Source organism: Chiloscyllium punctatum, chromosome 23, assembly GCF_047496795.1.
Source record: "Chiloscyllium punctatum isolate Juve2018m chromosome 23, sChiPun1.3, whole genome shotgun sequence".
In the NCBI taxonomy this organism is placed as follows: domain Eukaryota; kingdom Metazoa; phylum Chordata; class Chondrichthyes; order Orectolobiformes; family Hemiscylliidae; genus Chiloscyllium; species Chiloscyllium punctatum.
Window position 1 is genome coordinate 82,721,146 of NC_092761.1, and position 24,490 is coordinate 82,745,635.

A 24,490-nucleotide genomic window follows, 5' to 3' on the forward strand; every position below is an offset into this window, starting at 1 on the left:
AAAGATAAAGACCATTTATTTCACAATTTCAATTCAAAGGCAACTATACTGATTCAAACAAAACTTGAAACATTATAAAGCATTGCTACTTTCATAGAATTACATTGAATATGTACCACAGAACAGAATGTTTATTCCATGTCTGTGTTTATGCTAACACAAGTCTTCTCCCACCATTTTTCATGTAACCCTATTCATAAAAATTGGTTGCTTTTTTCTCCCTCACAGTGTTTTACCTAGCTTCCCTTAAATGCATCTATGATCAGGATTTTTGAACTATCTATTAAAACTACCATTTTGTATTTCAGCTAATTTGGCTACTCAATCTACAACAGAAATCAAACACATTGTTGTCAAAAAAATGCTACATTGTAAGACTGCTACCATATGGAAATAACTGACATTAGATTGAGCTGACAGGAGGATACTGAGCAATTAAATATCAGAACATCTTCTCCCCTCCTGGATTAAGGATTTTATCTAACAACAATGATTTAGAGTATAATACAATATCCACTTAATTTTAATCAAAGAGTTGATTTTTGGAATAATCCTAAAGAGCTTCATTGCATGATTTTTCTTTCATACAATTGCCAATAAATAATGCACAATTAAAGTTCTTTTGCAACAATAAATGAGACATTCTAGTAGATGCATAGAATCCATTAATCAAGAAAGAGCAGTTACTATCAGGCTATAGTAGGGATTTTTGTTCTAACAGGATTCTTACCAATTCAATGACATAACTCCTTTATCTTGAAATTAAGGTGTGAGATATTAATCACCAAGTTTTATCACATGCAATCAGTCTGATTTCAATGTGAATTATAATTGATTTTAATATGTTCAAAAATGGTGGACTAATATTTGCATAGTGTAATGCCAATTTACTTAAAAGGTAAAGGTTCTTGAGGCCGAAATTTGCTTCTAGCTAGAATGTGTTTTTGTTTTGTCAATGCAAAATCATTTCAATAGGTTACTGATCTTAAAAATGGTTCACTTTTATTTTCTGCAAACGATTTTCTAATTGTTTTGTTGGATTGAAATACTCCTACTTGTGTAAAGGACAGATTCCTTCACAGTTCAGCTCAGGGTGGTCAATCTATGATGGAAACTGGGCTTTTGGTAGTACAGAACTTGGAGGGTTGGTGTAGACTTGTTAGGCCAAAAGGCCTGTTACCACACTGTAGGGATTCTATGATTCGATGATTATATAGCTTTTCATCAGGACAATTCACAAGAATACCAGTTTATTGTGAATAAGCCTGCTGAGTGCAGTAGGAAACTCTTTGACAAAGTTACTTTTCCAGTGATATTTAAAAAGGTAGTGAGAATCTGACAACCAAATATGATTACTGAAATATTTTTCACTTCACTCTATTGGCAAAGATAAAATACAACAGAATCATGAATAAGTTTCAACTTTGGTGATTGTTCACTGTGCTTCCTAATTCTGTCTTTTTACAAACCATTTCTGACAAAAGTAGATAAGACCTGGGGGTACTTTAAATTAGAATACAATTCACAGGTCAGTCTTGACCAATGCCTTTCAGCAGGTGCTGTTGATTAAGTGTGAGCTATACCATCAATCCAACCAGTAAGTAAACTATTACAAGTTAGGAAGTGAGAAATATTGACCCTATATTTGGTAACAAACATAAGACAATCTCTCAATACTCTCAAATCATTGCTTTTAAACTGGTGAAAAAAATGTAGCCCTCAAAATAATATGACAGACAATGCGATAAATACTGAAATCTTTGAAACAGCTATCACAGGCCACAGGTTTCTTTAAATGACAATGCAATAGGTTTCCTGTATAATCAGCTCACTCATACTAGTGTATGAGTGGACTTTTTACTTTTGTTGTCTGGCTCTATTGTAAAGAAACATACGTGTCATTGTCTTCATCTTGCTGGAGCAGTTTTTCAATGGCCATGTTTGCAATGGTCCTCCTGGCATCCTCCAGCTCCATCAGCCCAGGCTCGGAAACGGAAATGGGCAGGGGTACAAACTGAGGTGGCAGAGGCTGCAGTGAGTTTGTCTGACATGGAGCCACTGGTGCTGGCAGTGATGAAAGTGTCTGGCTCCATGAGAAGTAGCTGAGCGCTGGCTGCTGATCTGCAAGGTCCAACTGTGGAATACCACCTGGTGTGGGGGCTCTCGACTGTGGAGAAATCAAAGCGAATATTAACAACTGCAAGTTCTTTACAAACACAGCCATAATTAGTGACTGATCTGCTGATTATTCTCTGTGGGCTCTTAGGTGGGGCTCACTGGTAAGACATCTGCCTTAGAAAGTTCCAATCCTAGAGCTACAAGCACAAAAGCTCCAATACTGAGGGTCAGCTGCACAGAGTGAGAAGTTGAACTGAAGCCGCATCTCAGGTAGATCTAAATAAGCCCATGGCGTTCTTTCACAGAGTTGAAGAATTCCTCTGGGTGTTCTGGTCAATATTCATCCTTCATCGAAATGTAACAAATAAACAGATTATTTGGTCATTTATATCCTTATTGTTTGTGGGATATTCCTGTGTGCAGATCAGCTGCCATGTTTAACATTACAGCAGTGACTTAATTGCAAAAGATTTTACTAGGTAAAGAATTCTGGAATATCGTGAAAGAGTGAACAGTGTAAATTAAAATCTCTCTGACTTTAAAATTGCAGTTCTGTTTCCCTGTGCCAACTTTTCCGAATAGTTAACTAAAACATGCTTAGGAAACCATCCAGGGCCCCAAACAGTCCTACCAGGTGAGACAGAGGTTCACCTGCCTCTATTCCAACCTAGGTAAAAACAATGACTGCAGATGCTGAAAATCAAATACTGGATTAGTGGTGCTGGAAGAGCACAGCAGTTCAGGCAGCATCCAATATTCCTGATGAAGGGCTTTTGCCCGAAACGGTGATTTCGCTGCTCATTGGATGCTGCCTGAACTGCTGTGCTCTTCCAGCACCACTAATCCAGTATCTATTCCAACCTAGTTAACTGCACCAGGTGCATCCTGGTGTGGTCTTGTCTACATCGGGGAGACCGAACATAAACTTAGGGAACGATTCGTCGAGCATCGCAGCATGGCCAGCAGGGGCTGACCGGACTTCCCAGTCAGTGCCCATTTCAAGTGCCCTAACCACTCTCTTTCCGACCTGATCATCCTTGGCCTCCTCCATTGCCAAAATGAACCACACTGCAAATTGAAGGAATGACACCTCATCTTCCGCCTGGGCAGCCGACAGCTTGGAGGACTCAACATTGAGTTCTTCAGTTTCAAATAACCTCCCTTCCCAATCCCCGACTCCATTCCCAGACCCTCCCAAACCCTTTCACTGTTCCCTGCCACCAACCAAATTCACTTCTCACATTGACCAACCAGGTCGTATCTTCTACCTGTCTTCACCTATCCCCACTTCCCCACCCACCCCCAGTCCTGAAGAAGGGTTACACCTGAAGTATTGTCTTCTCCACCTCCTGATGCTGCCTGGCTTGCTGTGTTTTTCCAGCCTTTTGCCCGTCTACTCATGGGACATTAAGCAGAGAGTAGGTATCTTCTTATATTTACGGAGAAAAAACCCTCACAAAACGTCATCTACAAGCTTCAATAGTCCACTCCCTAAGAGTTCACAGAATCACTGAATTGTCACAGCACAGAGCAAGGTCATTCAACCCGTCATGTCTATGCTGATTCATTCTGTACTATTCTCCTGGCTTCTCTGTATAATCCATCACAAATGCTCATTTTCAATTAACACTCAGAGAGTCATAGAATTATACAGCTTGGAAACAGACACTTCAGTCCAACTTATCTGCGCTGACCAGGTATCCTAATCTGACCCAGTTCCATTTGCCAGCATTTAGCCATATCCCTCCAGACCCTCCCTGGTCATATACCCATCCAGATGCTTTTTAAATGTTGTAATTGTAGCAGCCTCCACCATTTCCTCTGGCAGCTCATTCCATACGTGCACCACTCTCTGTGTGATAAAGTTACCTCTCGGGTCCTTTTTAAATCTTTCCCCTCTTACCTTGAATCTATCCCTCTAGTTCTGGACTCCACCACCCTAGGAAAAATACTCACCCTATCCATGCCCCTCATGATTTTATAATCTCTGTAAGGTCACCCCTCAGCTTCCAATGCTGGAAGAGAAAAGTCTCTAATACCCTTGTGAAAATACCTCAATTGAACATACCTCTAGCCGAGCAGTGCATAGAACACCCTTAACAGCTCTTTGAGTGACTTTGTTTTCTCATCCTTGTTTTGATCATTTTGTCAATCTGCCTCCCTCATTCCCAATTCTTTTACGAGTGGGAACAGTGATTCCCTTTTCACTCTGTCCAGACCTTTCATGATTTTTAACACATCAAACATATTTCTTCTAAGATTTCTCCTCCTCAAAGAAAACAGTCCTAACTCCTTTGGTGTATCTTTACAACTGAGATTCCTCAGTCTGGAATCATCTCGTGAATTTTAGAATTATCACCTCTAACTCACCTCAGTGACACGTATTGAACTCTGATTTAGAAAAAGAATGACGTGTTACTTGGAAAAAACATGATTTGCTTACAACTCTGTCTCAACAACCAGCTTGGTCTGATGCCTGGCATAGAAAAATGAATGAGGACGTTAAAAATCTGTCACAAGGAACAAGTGCACAATGTTCAGCACCATTCAGATACTGAAGCAGTCCATGTGCAAATCCAACAAAATCTGGACGATATCCAGGCTTGAGCTGACAAGTGACAAGTAACATTCACGTCACACAAATGCTAGGTAATGACCACCTCGAATAAGGGACAGACTAACCACTGCCCCTTGATATTTGATGGCATTACAATCATTGAATCACCTGCAACACACATCCTGAGGTTTACCATTGATCAGAAACTCAACTGGACTCACCACATAAATGCAATGGCTACAAGAGCAGGTCAGAGGTTAGGAACACTGCAGTCACCTCCTGACTCCGAACGCTTGTCTATCATCTACAAGGCACAAATCATGGAATACTCCCCACTTGCCTGGATGAATGCAGCTCAACATCACTCAAAAAGCTTGAAACTACCCAGGACAAAGCAACCCCCTTGACTGGTACTAAGCCCACATGCATCACTTCCTCCACCACTGATGTCCAGTAGCAGCTGTGTGTACTATCTACAAAATGCACTGCAAAAATTCACTAAAAATCCTTCAACAGAACCTTCCAAACCCATGACCATTTCCATTTAGAAGAACATGGGTAGCAGATACATGGAACACCACCGCCTGCAAGTTCCCCTCCAAGACACTCACCATCCTGACTTGAAAATATATTTCCGACCCTTCACTGTCGTTGAGTCAAAATCCTGGAATTCCCTTGCTAAGGGCATCAACCTACATCACAATAACTGCAGCGGTTCAAGAAGGCAGCTCATTCCCACTTTCTAAAGGGGAGCTAGGAATGGACAATAAATGCTGGCCCAACCAACAATGCCCATGTCTCATGAGTGCAAAAAGAAGGAACCCATAACTTTTGTTTCCACCAAAGAATACCAAATAAGCCATTAGTGAGCACCATCCGCTCCACAGCCCCCATGTATGTTCTAATGTATTTAATAATCAATATTTTGTGTCAACACATGAAAATCCTGGTTGTATCATACCTGACAATTCACCCCAAAGTTGCTCAACAATGGTTGTGGAGTGTAAGACATCACCGAGGAAGGTCCCACTACTGCATAGCTGGAACAGACAGGCTGCATACACATGTCTTGCATGTATGAGGTGTTTACTGTCTCATGTAAGGGGTATTCGGGACATGGTGACCACTGTGGTAACGGCTGCAGGGTAGCAGAAGACGATTGAGGCAACCATGTAGTGTGGAAATTTCCCTCTTCAGCATTTTGCATTGATGGTGAAGGAATATCAGTCTCCGGGAACATAGGATGTCCTAAGAACAAATAAAAATAGCACCAATCAAATTGACAGAATGTTTACATTCAATATGTAGCAACACTAAACGCAGTCACATTAAACAAGTTCGTTATGGGATATGTTGCAATATCGTATTTCATCATTACTGCATTACTGGCAAGCTCACAAGTCAATTTTAATACTCTGTCTGAATTGTGGAATTAAAATCAACTCAATACGTCAGGATACATCTCTTTGTTTGGAATTGTATTGTTTCTTCCAGGGACTGTATTTAGGTCCATTTTTATGTCGGATTTGTAAAATAATAATTTTATTATTTCTGAAGTAATAAAGGTATAAATGTCTGAAGGATTAAGGCTAAAGAGTGGCTTCAGCACAGTCCAATATGATAATGTCACATGGATATGCTGGGAGAACAGTTTTGGATCCCAAAGGAGTAAGTGTTGCCATCTCAGTCTCCCTCACAGTTATTGTTACAGACACTATCGAATTAATGTAACTTGCAAATCGTGATTAACTTAATGATAAACTGCACTTTTTTAAAGGCAAAAACTTCTTCTTGTAAGAGCACCAAGTGATTTTTCTCTAATGCTTTAACCCAGTCAAGAACTTGTAGATCTGTACCAGGAAAGAAGATGTGGCTCATACAATATAGTGAACACTGATGAGGATTTGTCCGACAACATTTTCCCATTTATGGCAACAATGAAAGAGACTGAACAATAGTTTTTACTGAGGACACGGTGCACAAGTTGATGTTACACTAATCACAAGGGTGAATAATGAAAGCAATAACAGTTTGAGTACAAGGCATAAAATGCTTCCTGCATGGACCAGCTTGATGAGATGGAAATCTACTTACTTTAATGATTGCTTTCCTCATTGACTTATACTAACAATCCAGTAAAATGGTTAACCTATCCCTTACACAGAGAGGAAAGTCAGAACATATGGAAAATGAAGGACAGAAACCCCTGCTTTGTTAAGTGGTTAGATTGTAGAGGGTTGTTTGAGGCTGCTAGTTTTCCAAATATCTGTTGTTTGGATCCATGGCTTGACACAAAACTCTTTGTTAGCAACCAATGATATATTGAACCCTCACACAATGTTTCTGTTTCCATCTGGACCTTCATAGCTAGTCATCCGATTCTGATGTCATTGTTACCTCGTTGTCATATATGTCTCTAATGTTAGATCCACTAATCCACAACACCACCACTACTTTCAACCTTTCATATTTTACATCTCTCTCCACAATATCAGACTGCACAGGGCTCAGCTTTGTGGTGACTTGTCCAATGGTATTCTTCTCCTGGGTGGCTGTACAGCTTATTGTAGAACTTAGATCAGAGTGGTGCTGGAAAAGCATAACAGGTCAGGCAGCATCCAAAGAGCAGGAAAATCGACGTTTTGGGCAAAGGCCCTTTATCAGGAAGGGCTTCCTGATGAAGAGCTTTTGCCCGAAACATTGATTTTCCTGGTCCTCGGATGCTCCCTGACCTGCTGTACCTTTCCAGCACCACTCTGATCTAAACACTGATCTCCAGCATCTGCAGTCCTCACTTTTTCCCAACTTATTGTAGAGCTTGGTTCTTTATCTGAGTACTGAGTCCATGTTTCAGTTGGCTATGTGTTTAAGGACATTAAGATACTATGGTTAATGAGGATATCATGGTCATTCCCAACTATATACAATCTTAAATTTTTTTCAATAAGTACACCTTCCTTCTGTTGTTCCCTGAACCATACTCTCTGCTTGAGCTTAAGGACTGCTAATGAGGTGTTCTCTGATTAACATTTCAAGCTTGACTTTTCCTTTGTTATTTCCTCACGATGTTACTCTGTCTCACCATTGTCATCTGTAATGTTAGACTTTAATATGTGTGGCAAAGTTGGAAGCTGTATTCTCAGTCCTACCCATCAATAACTCTACCCATGATGGCCAATGCTGTAGTGGCGAGGTTTGATAATTTAGAAGAGTGAGATTGAGGTCTTTAACTCTTTGTTTTTATAAATAAAACTTTAATTGTTTCTATTCTTCCCTCATTTCCTCTGTTTGTTTAAGGGTAGCAAAGTAAATTGGTAACATGAATGAAGTTACATCCATTTGTGGAATATTAGAATCTTTAATTCATAAACAGCTGTCCATTGTCAAAACTATACTGTCTAGGATCCCTTCTATGGAATAAATTCTCTTGAGGGATTTGATGACTGCTTCTGCTGTAATGCTGCACAATTAACTAACTTCAATCCATCTTGAACAGCAATCGTTAACCATATGTTACTCTTAAGATCAAGCAAATCAATTAGTCTTTCTCAAGAGTGACCAAAGTCATTAAGGATAGGGAGGTGGTCATAGTAATTCCTTTTGTTTTTGGCTATTTATGACACAAAGAATCAATTATTTCTTCTATAGTATGACTATTGCCTGGTCAGAAGACTGATGCTAAGGTCTGGTACGTAGTAGACAAGCACAAGGCTAGAAGAACACAGCAGGCCAGGCAGCATCAGAATGTAGAGAAGTCAACATAACCGTTCGGGCTGACTTCTCCACCTTCTGTTGCTGTCTGGCTTGCTGGGTTCTTCCAGCATCCTGCTTGTCTGCTTTGGATTCCAGCATCTGCAGTATTTTTTTGTCTCAGACTCTAGTGCAAGACTTTGTAGTTTCAATATATTCTTGGTGTATTCTTTGAAGAATACCAAGTCACCAGGGCTCTCAGTACAACTAATTTCTTGTGAAAGATTCATAAGTCTCATCCAAAATATTGGGCTGTTGGACACACAGTCTGATTACCCTTTCAGACGCTATTTCCAGATCTGACAACATGCTTCATCCCATTCTTAGGCTTGCCTTTTCTCTTGCAACTTCCTTTCAGTAGCTAGCAAGTTGGGAGGCAGCAGCATAATGGCAATGTCACCAGATTAGTAATTGGAAAACCCCATGTTAATGTTTTGGAGCGATGGATTTGAATCCCACCATGGCGAATAATGAAATTTGAATTCAATAAAAATCTGGAACAAAAAGTCAGCTTAATGGTGACGATGTAACTGTTGTTGTAAAAACCTATCTGATTAACCTGCATGTGGTTTCAGACCCACAGCAATGAATTTGACTCAGCAACAGCATGGATAGGGTGAACAGTCAAGGTGCTTATCCTAGGGTAGGGGAGTTCAAAACTAGACAGCATAGGTTTAAGGTGGAGGGGAAAGATTTAAAAGGGACCTAAGGGGCAATTTTTTCATGCAGAGAGTGGTGAGGGTATGGTAAGAACTGCCAGAGGAAGTGGTAGAGGCTAGTACAATTATAACATTTATTAAGCATCTGGATGGGTAAATGAATAGGAAAGGTTTAGAGGGATATGTACTACATAATGGTAAATTGGACTAGATTAATTTATGATATCCAATTGGCATGGATGATTTGAACCGAACTTTTTTCCTTGCTGAATATCTCTATGACTCTTTGTCTCTAATAAATGCTGGCCTAGCCAGTGACACCCAGGTCCCTGACTGAATAGTGAGTGTGGAGTGATTAAGGAAGTGTATACTTCAACCTCAAGAAAGCCTCAGTTCTCCTGTTCAGTTCCACATGATGGTATCCTAAGGAGTGTGTGTCAGCTGCTGTTTAGTGCATTTCTTTATGTTCAGAAATGGAAATAGAATTCAATGAGTCTGAAGCATAGAATTCAGAGCAGCATCTTGTCAATTTCCTTCATATTCAAAATGGTGATGGATGGCTTATGGTCTGGTGAGCTGTAATCCCATAACGTAACCTGAAGATGTTTTGCACACCCATGTTACTGTTGATGCATCTTTCTCTATCATGGCATTGCACTGTTCTGTCTCTTTTAGTGACCTAGAGGAATAGCAACCTGGTCTATGTTTGTCATCGTTCTGCAAGTGAAATAGTACTGCCCCAAATCCTGTAAATGATATATCTGTCACAGCAATCGTCAGTAAGTTTGGGTCATAGTGGGCTAAGATTTCTGACGAGACTAGGAGTTGTTTAACCTTTTCTACTCATCCAAGTTCCTGCACCATTTTCAACCCTTTGACAAAAACTGCCTGGAATGCTCAATGAAAACTGAAAGAACTGCAGATGGCTGTAAAGCAGAAACATTGTGATCTCCTGAAGTAGATTCACTGGTCCTGATAATTCTTGGCTCTTTCTAGATTTTGAAAGAGGTGATTATGGTACTTATTAAATGCATCTTTTTTATGGGGTACAATCTGGTCATTTCCTTCTCAAGTACATTGTGCCACCCAAATGCTGCTTCCACTGAGTATCTCATCACATGGTCCAGGGAAAACTAACACCACTATTCAGTTTTGCTAACCCTGGTGACATCCTCCATCACCATGGTATTCCATTGTTCATTGTGACTTCATGTCTGGAAGACACTACCATGAGGAACTTCTGCAGAGATATCCTGGAGCTGAGATAACTGACCTCTAGTAAACACAACCATCTTTCTAAGTGCAGGGTATGATTAGATTAGATTCTTTACAGTGTGGGGACAAGCCATTTGGCCCAACAAGTCCACACCGACCCTCCAAAGAGTAACCACCCAGACCTATTCCCCGACATTTATTCCTGATTAATGCACCTAAGCTACAAACCCCTGAACACTATAGGCAATTTAGCATGTCCAATTCACCTAACCTGCACATCACTGGACTGTGGGAGGAAACCAGAGCACCCGGAGCAAACCCACACAGACACAGGGAGAATGGACAAACTACAGACAGCCACCCGAGGCAGGAATTGAACCCAAGTCCCTGTCGCTGTGAGACAGCAGTGCTAACTACTGAGCCACTGTGCTGATTCTAACTGGTAGAGAGTTTGCCTCCTGATTCCCATTGATTCCAGTTTTGCTAGGGCTCCTTAATGCTACACTCATTTAAGTGCAGTCTTGACATCAAGGTCTGTCACTCTCCCCTCATCTCATACATTATCCCTCATATGTTAAGAAATTGAGTGTGGATACCATGGTATTGAAGAATCCAATAGATATTTATTATAGCTGACCATCATGTGCACACATTATATTCACAGGCATTTAAGTGTCTGGACTAATCTCGTAGATCTTATACTGACATACTGCATTGCAGCAGCAAGGATTCCACAAGGTTGTCTTTGTGTTGAACCTCAGGAGAGGGGAGAGATACTAACTTAATATTTTCTGTCAGTTTTTACTGTGGGAAAGGAAATGGAAGGTAGAGAATGCAGGGAAATAAATATTGATGTTTTGATAACAGCTCACATTACAGAAGACAATGTGCTGCACGTGTTGGGAAGTCTAAAGATGGATAAATCTCCAGGACTGATCTAATGTATCCCAGGGAAATTGTGGGAAGTTAGGGAAGAAATGTTTGTATCATCTATAAGTACAGTTGAGGTGGTGGATGATTGAGAATGGCTAATATTGTGCCTTTGTTTAAAAAGACATGTAAGGAGAAGCCTGGGAGTAAGGAGTAGACCTGAGACTCTGACTTCAGTGATGGGCAAATTGTTAGAGGTGATCTTGCAAGATAGGATTTAGTATTCAGAGAGGCAACGAATATTTAGAATAGTCGGCATGGTTTGTACAAGAGAAATCGTGTCTCACAAACTTGAGGAAGTGACCAAAAAGATCCATGAGGGCAGTGTGGTAGATGTTGTTTACTTGGACTTTAGTAAAGCCTTTGACAAGGTTCCACTTGGTAGACTAATTAGTAAAGTTAGATCACATGGAATTCAGGGTGAGCTTTCCACTTGGACACAAAATTGGATTAACGGCAGGAGACAGAGAGTGGTGGTGGAGGGTTATTTTTTGGACTGGAGGTTTGTTACCAGTGGCACTTCACAGGGATCAGTGCTGGGTACACTTTTGTTTGTCATTTATATAAATGGTTTCGATGAAAATGTGGAACACATGGTTAGTAGGTTTGCAGGTGACACTAAAATTTGTAATATCGTGGACAGTGAAGAAGGTTATCTCAGATTACAAAGAGATTTTTATTGATTGGATCAATGGGCTGAGGAGTTTAATTTGGCCAAATGCCAGGAATTGCATTTTGGCAAGACAAACAAAAGCAGGACTTATTCATTTCAAAGGAGACCTCGGGTACTTTTGTTGAACTGAGAGACTTAGGAGTTCAAGTACATAATTCTTTGAAGTTTTTGTCACATGTAGACAGGGTGGTTATGAAGACATTTAGCACAATTGTCTTCATTGCTCAGATCTTTGAGTATAGGAGTTGGGTAGGCATGTTAAAGTTGTACAGGACATTGGTGAGGTTTCTTCTGGAATACTGTGTCCAGTTCTGGTTGCCCTGTTCAGGAAGGATACTACCAAGCTGGACAGGGTTCAGAAAACATTTACCAGTACGTTGCGGGGAATGGAAGGTTTGAATTATAGGAAGAGGGCTGGAAAGGCTGAGACCTATTTCACTGGAGCGAGGATGTTGAAGGATGAGAGGTTTATAAAATCGGGAGGAGCATAGATAAGGTGAATGGCAAGTGTTTTTTTCCCGTGGTGGGGGATTTTGGGACTAGGGAGCATATTTTTAAGGAGTGAGGAGAAAGATCTAAAATGGAGATGAGGGGCAACATTTTACACAAAGTGTTTCATGTGTGGAATGAACTTCCGTCAGAAGTAGTGGATATGGTTTCAGTTACAACATTTAAGAGTTGAGAATGGGGTACTGGAAAAGCATTCCTGATGAAGGGCTCTTGTCTGAAATGTTGATTGTCCTGCTCCTCAGAGGTTTGAACATAGAACATAGAACATAGAACAATACAGCACAGAACAGGCCCTTCGGCCCACGATGTTGTGCCGAACGTCTATCCTAGATTAAGCACCCATCCATGTACCTATCCAAATGCCGCTTAAAGGTCGCCAATGAATCTGACTCTACCACTCCCTCGGGCAGCGCATTCCATGCCCCCACCACTCTCTGGGTAAAGAACCCACCCCTGACATCTCCCCTATACCTTCCACCCTTCACCTTAAATTTATGTCCCCTTGTAACACTCTGTTGTACCCGGGGAAAAAGTTTCTGACTGTCTACTCTATCTATTCCTCTGATCATCTTATAAACCTCTATCAAGTCACCCCTCATCCTTCGCCGTTCCAACGAGAAAAGGCCGAGAACTCTCAACCTATCCTCGTACGACCTACTCTCCATTCCAGGCAACATCCTGGTAAATCTTCTCTGCACCCTCTCCAAAGCTTCCACATCTTTCCTAAAGTGAGGCGACCAGAACTGCACACAGTACTCCAAATGTGGCCTAACCAAAGTCCTGTACAGCTGCAACATCACCTCACGACTCTTGAATTCAATCCCTCTGCTAATGAACGATAATACTCCATAGGCCTTCTTACAAACTCTATCCACCTGAGTGGCAACCTTCAAAGATCTATGTACATAGACCCCAAGATCCCTCTGTTCCTCCACCTGACCAAGAACCCTACCATTAACCCTGTATTCCGCATTCTTATTTGTTCTTCCAAAATGGACAACCTCACACTTGGCAGGGTTGAACTCCATCTGCCACTCCTCAGCCCAGCTCTGCATCATATCTAAGTCCCTCTGCAGCCGACAACAGCCCTCCTCACTGTCCACAACTCCACCTATCTTTGTATCATCTGCAAATTTACTGACCCACCCTTCGACTCCCTCATCTAAGTCATTAATAAAAATTACAAACAGCAGAGGACCCAGAACTGATCCCTGCGGAATTCCACTTGTAACTGGACTCCATGCTGAATATTTACCATCTACCACCACTCTCTGACTTCGACCGGTTAGCCAGTTTTCTTTCCAATTGGCCAAATTTCCCTCTATCCCATGCCTCCTGACTTTCCGCATAAGCCTACCATGGGGAACCTTATCAAATGCCTTACTAAAATCCATGTACACTACATCCACTGCTCTACCCTCATCCACATGCTTGGTCACCTCCTCGAAGAATTCAATAAGACTTGTAAGGCAAGACCTGCCCTTCACAAATCCGTGCTGGCTGTCCCTAATCAAGCAGTGTCTTTCCAGATACTCGTAAATCCTATCCCTCAGTACCCTTTCCATTACTTTGCCTACCACAGAAGTAAGACTAACTGGCCTGTAATTCCCGGGGTTATCCCTATTCCCTTTTTTGAACAGGGGCACAACATTCGCTACTCTCCAGTCCCCTGGTACCACCCCAGTTGCCAGTGAAGACGAGAAGATCATTGCCAACGGTACTGCAATTTCCTCTCTTGCTTCCCACATAATCCTAGGATATATCCCGTCAGGCCCGGGGGACTTGTCTATCCTCAAGTTGTTCAAAATGTCCAACACATCTTCCTTCCTAACGGGTATCTCTTCTAGCTTATCAGTCCGTTTCACACTCTCCTCTTCAACAATACGGTCCCTCTCGTTCGTAAATACTGAAGAGAAGTACTTGTTCAAGACCTCTCCTATCTCTTCCGACTCAATACACAGTCTCCCACCACTGTCCTTGATCGGACCTACCCTCGTTCTCGTCATTCTCAGGTTTCTCACATACGCATAGAATGCCTTGGGGTTATCCTTGATCCTATCCGCCAGGGATTTTTCATGCCCTCTCTTAGCTCTCCTAATCCCTTTCTTCAGGTCCCTTCTGGCTATCCTGTATCCCTCCACTGCTCTGTCTGAACCTTGTTTCCTCAACCTTATGTAAGCCTCCTTCTTCCTCTTTACTAGACATTCAACATCCCTCGTCAACCAAGGCTCCCTCACACGACCATTTCTTTCCTGCCTGATCGGTACATACATATCAAGGACACGTCGTATCTGCTCCTTGAAAAAGTCCCACATTTCCACCACATCCTTCCCTGACAGCCTATGCTCCCAACGTATGCTCCTCAAATCCTGTCTTACAGCATCGTAATTTCCCTTCCCCCAATTGTAAAAACTTCCTTGTTGTGCGCACCTATCTCTCTCCATAACCAAGGTGAAAGGTTGCATGACCTGCTGTGCTTTTCCAGCACCCCACTCTTAATTCTGATCTCCAGCATCTGCAGTCTTCAGCACAGTGACTCACTGGTTAGCACTATTGCCTCACAGCACCAGGGACCCAGGTTCAATTCCAGCCTTGGGCGACCGTCTGTGTGGAGTTTGCACATTCTCTCTGTGTCTGCGTGGGTTTCCTCTGGGTGCTCTGGTTTCCTCCCACAGTCCAAAGATGTGCAGGATAGGTGAATTGGCCATGCTAAATTGCCATAGTGTTAGGTGCAGAGGGAAATGGGTCTGGGTTGGTTACTCTTTGGAGGGTTGGTGTTGACTGGTTGGCAAAATGGCCTGTTTCCAGGCTGTAGGGAATCTAATCAGTCCTCAGTTTCTCCTACAACATTTAAGAGACATTTTGACAAGTACATGAATAAGAAAGGTTTGGAGGGATATGGGCCAAGCGGAGACAGATGGGACTTGTTTAGTTTGGCAACATGGTTTTCGTGGACTGGTTGGACTGAAGGGTCTGCTTCTGTGCTGTATGACTCTATGACTAGGCTTGGCTGATAGTTAGTTGCCAGTTCTTTGCACAGAAGTGGCCATTTTTCAGAAAGAGACATTCCTGAGAATGTCTCTCTTTATCTGATCTGTGCATCACTTAGATGTTTTACAAACCAAAATAAACCCCTATAAATATTCCATCCCTTGTCTGTTATTTTGGAAAGGCAATTGATTGTAAAAACAATGATAGGCTTATGTGGAAGCACTTGGCAGTCAATGTATAAACACAGTTGTATTAAGATAAACAGAATGGCAGCTGGCACAAGAGATTTTAGTTAGTTGATAAAAGCAAGGTCAACTATCAACAGAAAATCAATGGGACTCTGTAACAATTAACAAATAAATGGCTTTATGTGTAATTAAATATGTAAAAAGTTCTTTGCACCATTGTTCAGTCTGGAATGTGTCAGTTCCTTTCCGCGATTATGCTGCTTATTTTATAGTTATGTATGATGAATCTTACCTATTTGTGAATAGCATGTCATCGAAAGGTGTGGCAAAACCATCTGCTTGATATAAAAAGAAGTGTTAAGTTAGAAAAGCAATTACATGCATTGCCTTTGTAGCTGTAAATACAAGAAAGTTTAAGATGGTGAATGTATTTGGTATGTTTTCCACCTCAATGATTTAAATTAATGCATCCATAAATGAAATATCATAATTCAATTTAGCAGAGTTTGTTTAGTTCTATTTCATAAAGCACATACGATGATCGACATTAAAAGCATGTTCTGTGGTTCCCTCAACAGTACTTTCAAACTCACAACCTCCACCAACAGAGAATTATTGTGAAGAAATCATGGGCATATATCAAGTTGCACTATAAGTCACACATCATCCTGATTTGGAAGCATTGATTATTTCTTCATTGTCACTACATCAAAATCCTGGAACTTTCTCCCCTTATACTTTCTCCCTCTCAGTATACCTACACCACACAGACTGTAGTTGGTCAAGAAGGTGACTCACTGTCGTTTTCTCAAAAACAATTGGGTTTGACTAATAAATGTTGCCCTTGCCAGAAATGCAGAAATCCCAAGAATTAACCTACAGAACTTTTACACATTTTTCTTTTAATTTTGTGAGAGATGGGTTGTAAATGGGACAAATGATTGTTGCGACCTGTCGATTGATTTCTGGGAAATTTTAAACAAAGAATAGCCTTTCAAGCTACACTGGTATCTTCTTTATTGACTCTAAATTAAATTAACACTGAAATTGAAAGAGCCTATACATTTCAAAAGCTTAAAATGTAAATCTAGAGTTAGGGCCAGTATTACAAGGCAATGGATCTAGGAAAAAGGTAACACTGGTGACATCTATCTCCATCTCATCACCCATCTTTATCTCCCCAGCATTTCTCTTGACTCCTTAGCTCCTTGATGGCTTGAAACCGATACCAGAAAGAATGAGATGTGATTAAGGAGTGAAACCAATTCAACAACAGTCAGATTATACATATGTTATCTTTTACAATCCAAAGAAATTATTAGTGATCATACAGGAGGGCATCTCACACTGGAAGTCTTATTGACTCTGAAAAATTCCTCCGAAGACTATCAAGCTAACTCCAGGAGCCTGAAGTAATTGATATAACTAATGACATCAAATTCTTGCCTAGCCTTCACATGCTTTCCACATTCTAGAAATCATCTACCTTCCTCTTGAAGGCTTGCAGAGAAGTCAAATTTATTTGTATTCTGGCAAGCAACTTCACAAAACGTTAAGCCAACCACAACTTGTCACAATTGCTTGTTGTGATGATAAAACAGGGGCAACTGTACAGCACACATACAAACACAGTGAGATATGAACACATGGGCTATTTATCCATCTCACAATTAGTATAGAAAATAATAAAGAAAAATAGACAAGCGGAGCTAATTAATTTGCATTTAGGTGTTCAGTACCCATCTACTGATGGAGATGAAGTTTTCTGATTTGCATGAAAGCTGCCACACCTTGCTGCTGTATAACTTGCTTCAAACACACTCCTTACTCATTTGGCTACACTTGGGGGCATCTCCTTTTGTGTTTCAGGAGTACAAAAGAATTTTGAGGTTTTGAGGCACTTAAGAATGAAAAGAACAGCAAAATAAAGTTAAGTTTTGTTTGCTATTCTACACTGAATCTGGGCATATGGCAGGCCAGTGTGATGGGTACAATTCTATATACATGGAGTAAGCTGCAGGCTTCATGACCATCACACATCTAGAGTGGGATTTCCTCATACTACAGTGATTGTTCCTCTTCACTAACTTTCCGCTATAGACCTGAAGACCATAAGATCTGGGAGTAGATTTAGGCCATTCAACCCATCGAGTCTATTCCACCATTTGATCATGGCTAATATATTACTCAACCCCTTTCTTCTGCTTTCTTCCTGTAACCTTTGATCCACTTATTAATTAAGATCCTATCTATCTCTGTCTTGAATACACTCAATGACTAGCCTCCACAACCCAATTTGGCAATGAATTCCACAGATTCACCGTCTTCTGACAGAAGAAATTCCTTCTTATCTCAGTTCTAAAGGGTCATCCTTTCTCTCTGAGTCTGTACCCTTGGATTTAGTCTCTCCCACCAGTGGAAATAACATCTCCATGTTCACTCTACCCAGGTCACTCTGCATTCTGTAAATTTCAGTGAGGTCACCCCTCATCCTTCCAAATTCCATTGACCACCAACCCAGAGTCCTCAACTGCTCTCCTCAAATGAACAAGCCCTTCATCCCTGGGATCTTTCTTGTAAACCTCCCCTGGACTCTCTCCAAGCTCTCCAAGGCCAACATGTCCTTTCTTAGATATGGGGCTCATAACTGCTCACAATATTCCAAATGTAGACTGACCAGACCCTTATTCGGCTTCAGCAATACATCTCTGCTCCTGTATTCTAGCCTTCTTGAAATGAATGTTAACATTGCATTTGCCTTCCTTATTGCACGTTAACCTTAGGAGAATGTTGAACTCGGACTCCTGAGTCCCTTTGTGATTCAGATTTCCAAAGCTTTTTCCTGATTATAAAATAGTCTATGCTTCTAGTCTTCCTACTATGACTTCACACTTTGCAACAATGTATTCCATCTTTTACTTCTTTGCCCACTCTCCTAGCCTATCAAAGTCCTTCTGTAGCCTTCCTGTTTCCTCAACACTACCTACCCCTCCAATTGTCTTTGAGTCATCTGCAAACTTAGTAACAATGCCATCAGTTCCTTCGTGCAGATTGTTAATGTGTAACGTGAATAGTTGTGGTCCTAACATGGACCCCTGAGGAACTCCACTGGCTGTCATACTGAAAAAGATCCCTTTATTCCTACTGTCTGCTTTCTGCCAGTCAGCCAGTCCTCTATCCATATCAGTACCTTGCCCTTAACACCATGGAATCTTCTCTTATTTTGCATCTTTCTGTGTGGCACTTTGTCAATGGCCTTCAAGCCTTCCTTTTTATTCACTTCTGGGACATGGGTGTCACTGACGGACTGGCATTTATTGCTCATCCCTAGTTGGTCATAAGAAGGTGATGGTGAGCTGCCTTTATGAACTGGTGCAAGCCATGTTGTTGTAGCTAGACTCACAATGCCGTTAGGGAGGGAATTTCTCTTCTCTCCAGACTATTCAGCATAGTGTTTAAATTTAAAACAGCTTTAAAAATAATAAATTAAAACAAGGGATTAAGTTCAATGGCAGTGAAACTTATGACTGATTAACACTCTCCAAATGTCAATTCTTTCATAAAATCAAAATACTGCATGTCTGGGAACCTGAAATAAAAACAAATAATTTCAGTTATCCCAGCAGTGACTGCGGAGAGAGAAAAACAGAGTTGATGCTTCAGGTCTGTAACTTTATCAGTCATTGAAAAATTCATCGGCAATGAGTTGGCTTAAAGTGGAGTAACACAGTGGCTCAGTGGTTAGCACTGCTGCCTCATAGCACTAGGGACCTGGGTTCGATTCCACCTCAGGCGACTGTCTGCATGGAGTTTGCACATTCTAATCATGCCTGGGTGGGTTTTCTCCGGGTGCTCTGGTTTCCTCCCACAATCCAAAGATGTGCAGGTTAGGTGGATTAGCCATGGGAAATGCAGGGATAGAGTGGGTCTGGGTTAGGTACTCTTTGGAGGGTCAGTGTGAACCTGATGGGCTAAATGGTCTGCTTCCAGACCATTGAATGAGATCATGGATGATCTGTGGCTCAACTCCATATCTCTGCCTTTGGTCCATATCTCTTCATACCTTTGCTTAACAAAAATCTATCCATCTCAGATTTAAAATTAACAACTGATCCAGCTTCCACTGCTGTTTGTGGAAGAGTGTTCCAAACATCTACCATTCTGAGTATGCAGGCTGGAACCCATTGACAAACTATTCCAGTTTGACAAACTCGGGAGACCTGATGATATCGATCTTTGGTTAAGTCCAAATAGACTGCATGTTGGGCATTCTTCTTTTCAAATACATTGGTCTCTGCATTACAGGGACACTTTACCTTCAAAATGGAATTGAACCTGTTTCTGACTGGGACAGAGATCACCTCATAGATAAGAGGTAAAGATCAACAGGGAACAAACACGTGTCACAAGTAATTTCTGATGGGGAGGCATTGAAGATGAATTTTCCAGATAGTTTTTCTCTCCGACATTGGCCCTGGTCTATTCTTGGATTTTCCTGGTGCATTTGGTTCTGCTGTAACACCTGTTTCTTCAATGCAAATTGGCTTTAATTCGATTGAAGAGTTTAGACCGTTTTCTGTAGAACAAATACTTTCCTTACCTATATTGATTATAACGTAATTCCTGCTCTATTAGTTTAAATGGCATGGCTATTGGGCGATTTTCTTATAATGCAAGAATGCACAAGAACAGAAATATCTCATTACATCAGGACTGACTCTCTGCAGGAAGGTATAAGCTGGGCAAGCTATGTTGTTCGAGGAAAATGTACAGTCGTGATGCACCAGCAATCATGAGTGTGGGGCAGACATAATGAACTAATCTGATCCTTTCCAACTCACTACGTTTTTGGGTGCATGTCAGATGAAGCAGCTCTTTTATTGTTGCTCAGAGCTTTGTGCTGTGGATTTTGTAGTCAGCTCAGACATCCCTTTAATTGCTGCTGCTCTCTCGAGATGCTCCCCTTCAGAATTTTCTTCTTCATTATAGAACATAGACTATTAAACATTTCAGCGCAGGAACAGGCCCTTCAGTACACCATGTTTGTGCTGACCGTGATGCCATTCTAAACTAATACCATCTGCCTGCACATGGTCCATATCCCCTCTATTTTCTGCCTCTTCATGAATCTGTCCAAATGCCTCTTAAATGTTGCTTTTGTGTTCAGCTTCTATGCCTTTTCTGCTAGCACCTTCCAAGGACCTAACATCATCTGCATAAAAACCTTGCCTCGCACATCTCCTTTAAACTTTCGGCCTCTCACCATGCCCCCGTGTAATTGACATTTCTGCCCTGCGAGAAAGACTCCATCAACCACCATCCATGCTTCTCACAATTTTATATTCTCCAATCACATCGCCCCTCTGCTCTGATGTTCTCGCAAAAACAATCCAAGTTTGTCCAACTTCTCCTTATAGCTAATACACGCCAATTGAGGCAAACTCCTGGTGAATCCCTTTTGCAGCCTCTGCAAAACCTTCAGATCCTTCCAATAATGTGGCGACCAGAAATGTCCACAATACTCTTACAGTGTCAACTGACTAAAATCTTATACAGCTCCAACCTGACTTGGCAATTTTTGTACTCAATGCCCTGACTGATGAATGCAAGCATGTCATATGCCTTTTTTACGATCTTAACCACTTGTGTTACCACTGTCAAGGAGCTATAGACTAGCACTACAAAAATCCTCGGCATATCAATGCTCCTGAAGGTCCTGCCACTTACTGTGTACTTTTCAACATAGAGTCATAGAGATGTACAGCATGGAAACAGACCCTTCAGTCCAACCCGTCCATGCTGACCAGATATCCCAACCCACTCTAGTCCCACCTGCCAGCACCTGGCCCATATCCCTATAAACCCTTCCTATTCATATACCCATCCAAATGCCTCTTAAATGTTGCAATTGTACCAGCCTCCACCACTTCCTCTGGCAGCTCATTCCATACACACACCACCCTCTGTGTGAAAAAGTTGCCTCTTAGGTCCCTTTTATATCTTTCCCCTCTCACCCTAAACCTATGCCCTCTAGTTCTGGACTCACCGATCCCAGGGAAAAGACTTTGTCTATTTATCCTAACCATGCCCCTCATCATTTTGTAAATCTCCATAAGGTCACCTCTCAGCCTTTGACGCTCCAGGGAAAACAGCCCCAGCCTGTTCAGCCTCTCCCTGTAGCTCAAATTCTCCAACCCTGGCAACATCCTTGTAAATCTTTTCTGAGCCCTTTCAAGTTTCACAGCATCTTTCCAATAGGAAGGAGACCAGAATTGCACACAATATTCCAACAGTGGCCTAACCAATGTCCTGTACAGCCTCAACATGATCTCCCAATTCCTGTACTCAATACTCTGACCAATAAAGGAAAGCATACCAAACACCTTCTTCACTATCCTATCTACCTGCGACTCCACTTTCAAGGAGCTATGAAGCTGCACACCAAGGTCTCTTTGTTCAGCAACACTCCCTAGGACCTTACCATTAAGTGTTTAAGATCTCTTATGCTCACATCCAAATCATTTATATAAATGATGAAAAGTAGAGGACCCAGCACCCATCCTTGTGGCACTCCACTGGTAACAGGCCTCCAGTCTGAAAAACAACCCTCCACCACCACTCTCTGTCTTCTACCTTTGAGCCAGTTCTGTATTCAAGTGGCTAGTTCTCAGTGTATTCCGTGAGACCTGACCTTGCTAACCAGTCTCCCATGGGGAACCTTGTCGAACACCTTACTGAAGTCCATATAGATCACATCAACCACTCTGCCCTCATCAATCCTCTTTGTTACTTCTTCAAAAAACTCAATCAAATTTGTGAGACATGATTTCCCGCACATAAAGCCATATTGACTATCCCTATTCAGTCCTTGCCTTTCCAAATACATGTACATCCTGTCCCTCAGGATTCCCTCCAACAACTTGTCCACCACTGACGTCAGGCTCACTAGTCTATAGTTCCCTGGCTTGTCCCTAGCACCCTTCTTAAACAATGGCACCACGTTAGCCAACCTCCAGTCTTCCGGCACCTCATCTGTGACCACCGATGATACAAATATCTCAGCAAGAGGCCCAGAAATCACTTCCCTTAGCTTCCCACAGAGTTCTAGGGTACACCTGATCAGGTCCTGGGGATTTATCCACCTTTAACCGTTTCACGACATCCAGCACTTCCTCCTCTGTAATCTGGACATTTTTCAAGATGTCACCATCTACTTTCCTGCATTCTATATCTTCCATGTCCTTTTCCACATACTAATGCAAAATACTTGTTTAGTATCTCCCCCATTTTCTGCGGCTCCACACAAAGGCTGCCTTGCTGATCTTTGAGGGGCCCTATTGTCTCCCTGGTTAACCTTTTGCCCTTAATGTATTTATAAAATCCCTTTGGATTCTCCTTAATTCTATTTGCCAAAGCTATCTCATGCCCCCTTTTTGCCCTCCTGATTTCTCTCAAGTATACTCCTACTGCCTTTATACTCTTCTAAGGATTCACTCGATCTATCCTGTCTATACCTTACATGTGCTTCCTTCTTTTTCTTAACCAAACCCTCAATTTCTTTAGTCATCCAGCATTCCCTATACCTACCAGCCTTTCCTTTCACCCTAACAGGAATATACTTTCTCTGGATTCACATTATCTCACTTCTAAGGCTTCCCATTTTCCAGCCATCCCTTTACCTGCGAACATCTGCCCCCAATAAGGTTTTGAAAGCTCTTGCCTAATACTGTCAAAATTGGCCTTTCTCCAATTTAGAACTTCAACTTTTAGATATGGTCTATCCTTGTCCATCACGATTTTAAAACAAATAGAATTATGGTCGCTGACCCAAAAGTGCTCCCCCACTTTCACCTCAGGCACTTGCCCTGCCTTATTTCCCAAGAGTAGGTCAAGTTTTGCACCTTCTCTAGTAGGTACATCCACATACTGAATCAGAAAATGTTCTTGTACACTCTCCATCTAAACCCTTAACACTATGGCAGTCCCAGTCTATGTTTGGAAAGTTAAAATCCCCTACCATTACCACCCTATTATTCTTACAGATAGCTGAGATCTCCTTACAAGTTTGCTTCTCAATTTCCCTCTGACTATTACGGGGTCTACAACACAATCCCAATAAGGTTATCATCCCTTTCATATTTCTCAGTTCCAACCAAATAACTTCCTTGGATGTATTTCCGGGAATATCCTCCCTCAGCACAGCTATAATGCTATCCCATATCAAAAATGCCACTCCCCCTCCTCTCTTGCCTCCCTTTCTATCCTTCCTGTAGCATTTGTATCCTGGAACATTAAGCTGCCAGTCCTGCCCATCCCTGAGCCATGTTTCTGTAATTGCTATGATATCCCAGTCCCATGTTCCTAACCATGCCCTGAGTTCATCTGCCTTCCCTGTTCGGCCCCTTGCATTGAAATAAATGCAGTTTAATTAGTCCTACCTTGTCCCTGCCTGCCCTGACTGTTTGACTCGCTTCTGCTCTCAAATTGTACCAGTCTCAGATTGATCTCTTTCGTCACTATTTCCCTGGGTCCCACGGTCCCACCCGCCCACCTTACTAGTTTAAATCCTCCCGAGCAGCTCGAGCAAATCTCCCTCCCCTTCCAATTTAAGTGCAATCCATCCTTCTTGTATAGGTCCCTCGAAGAATAACATAAGTTAGGCAGGAGGAAGCTCTTACACAATTGCAAACAGATATGACTTGAGGTTTGTGGTTCAGAATGGGACCAAGGGACCTGTTGGGGCTGCTCAGTGGTTAGCACTGCTGCCTTACAGTGACAGCGTTCAATTCTAGCCTCAGGTGACTATCTGTGTGAAGTTTGCACATTCTCTCTGCGTCTGAGTGGGTTTTCTCTGGTGCTCTGGTTTCCCCCCAAAGTTGTGCAGGTTAGGTGGATTGAC

At 41.8% G+C, this 24,490-nt stretch overlaps 1 protein-coding gene across 1 annotated transcript in view; it reads right to left on the bottom strand.

The window, feature by feature from the left end:
• Nucleotides 1-24,490, bottom strand: part of LOC140494188 (NF-kappa-B inhibitor delta-like) — a 131,028-nt gene that overhangs the window by 49,338 nt on the left and 57,200 nt on the right. Inside the window, exons 3-5 of the mRNA XM_072593305.1 lie at nt 15,884-15,929; nt 5,637-5,923; nt 1,896-2,167 (exon numbers count right to left, since the gene is read on the bottom strand). Of these exons, the coding sequence (XP_072449406.1) occupies nt 1,896-2,167; nt 5,637-5,923; nt 15,884-15,929 (605 nt within the window). The remainder of the gene's footprint in view (nt 1-1,895; nt 2,168-5,636; nt 5,924-15,883; nt 15,930-24,490) is intronic.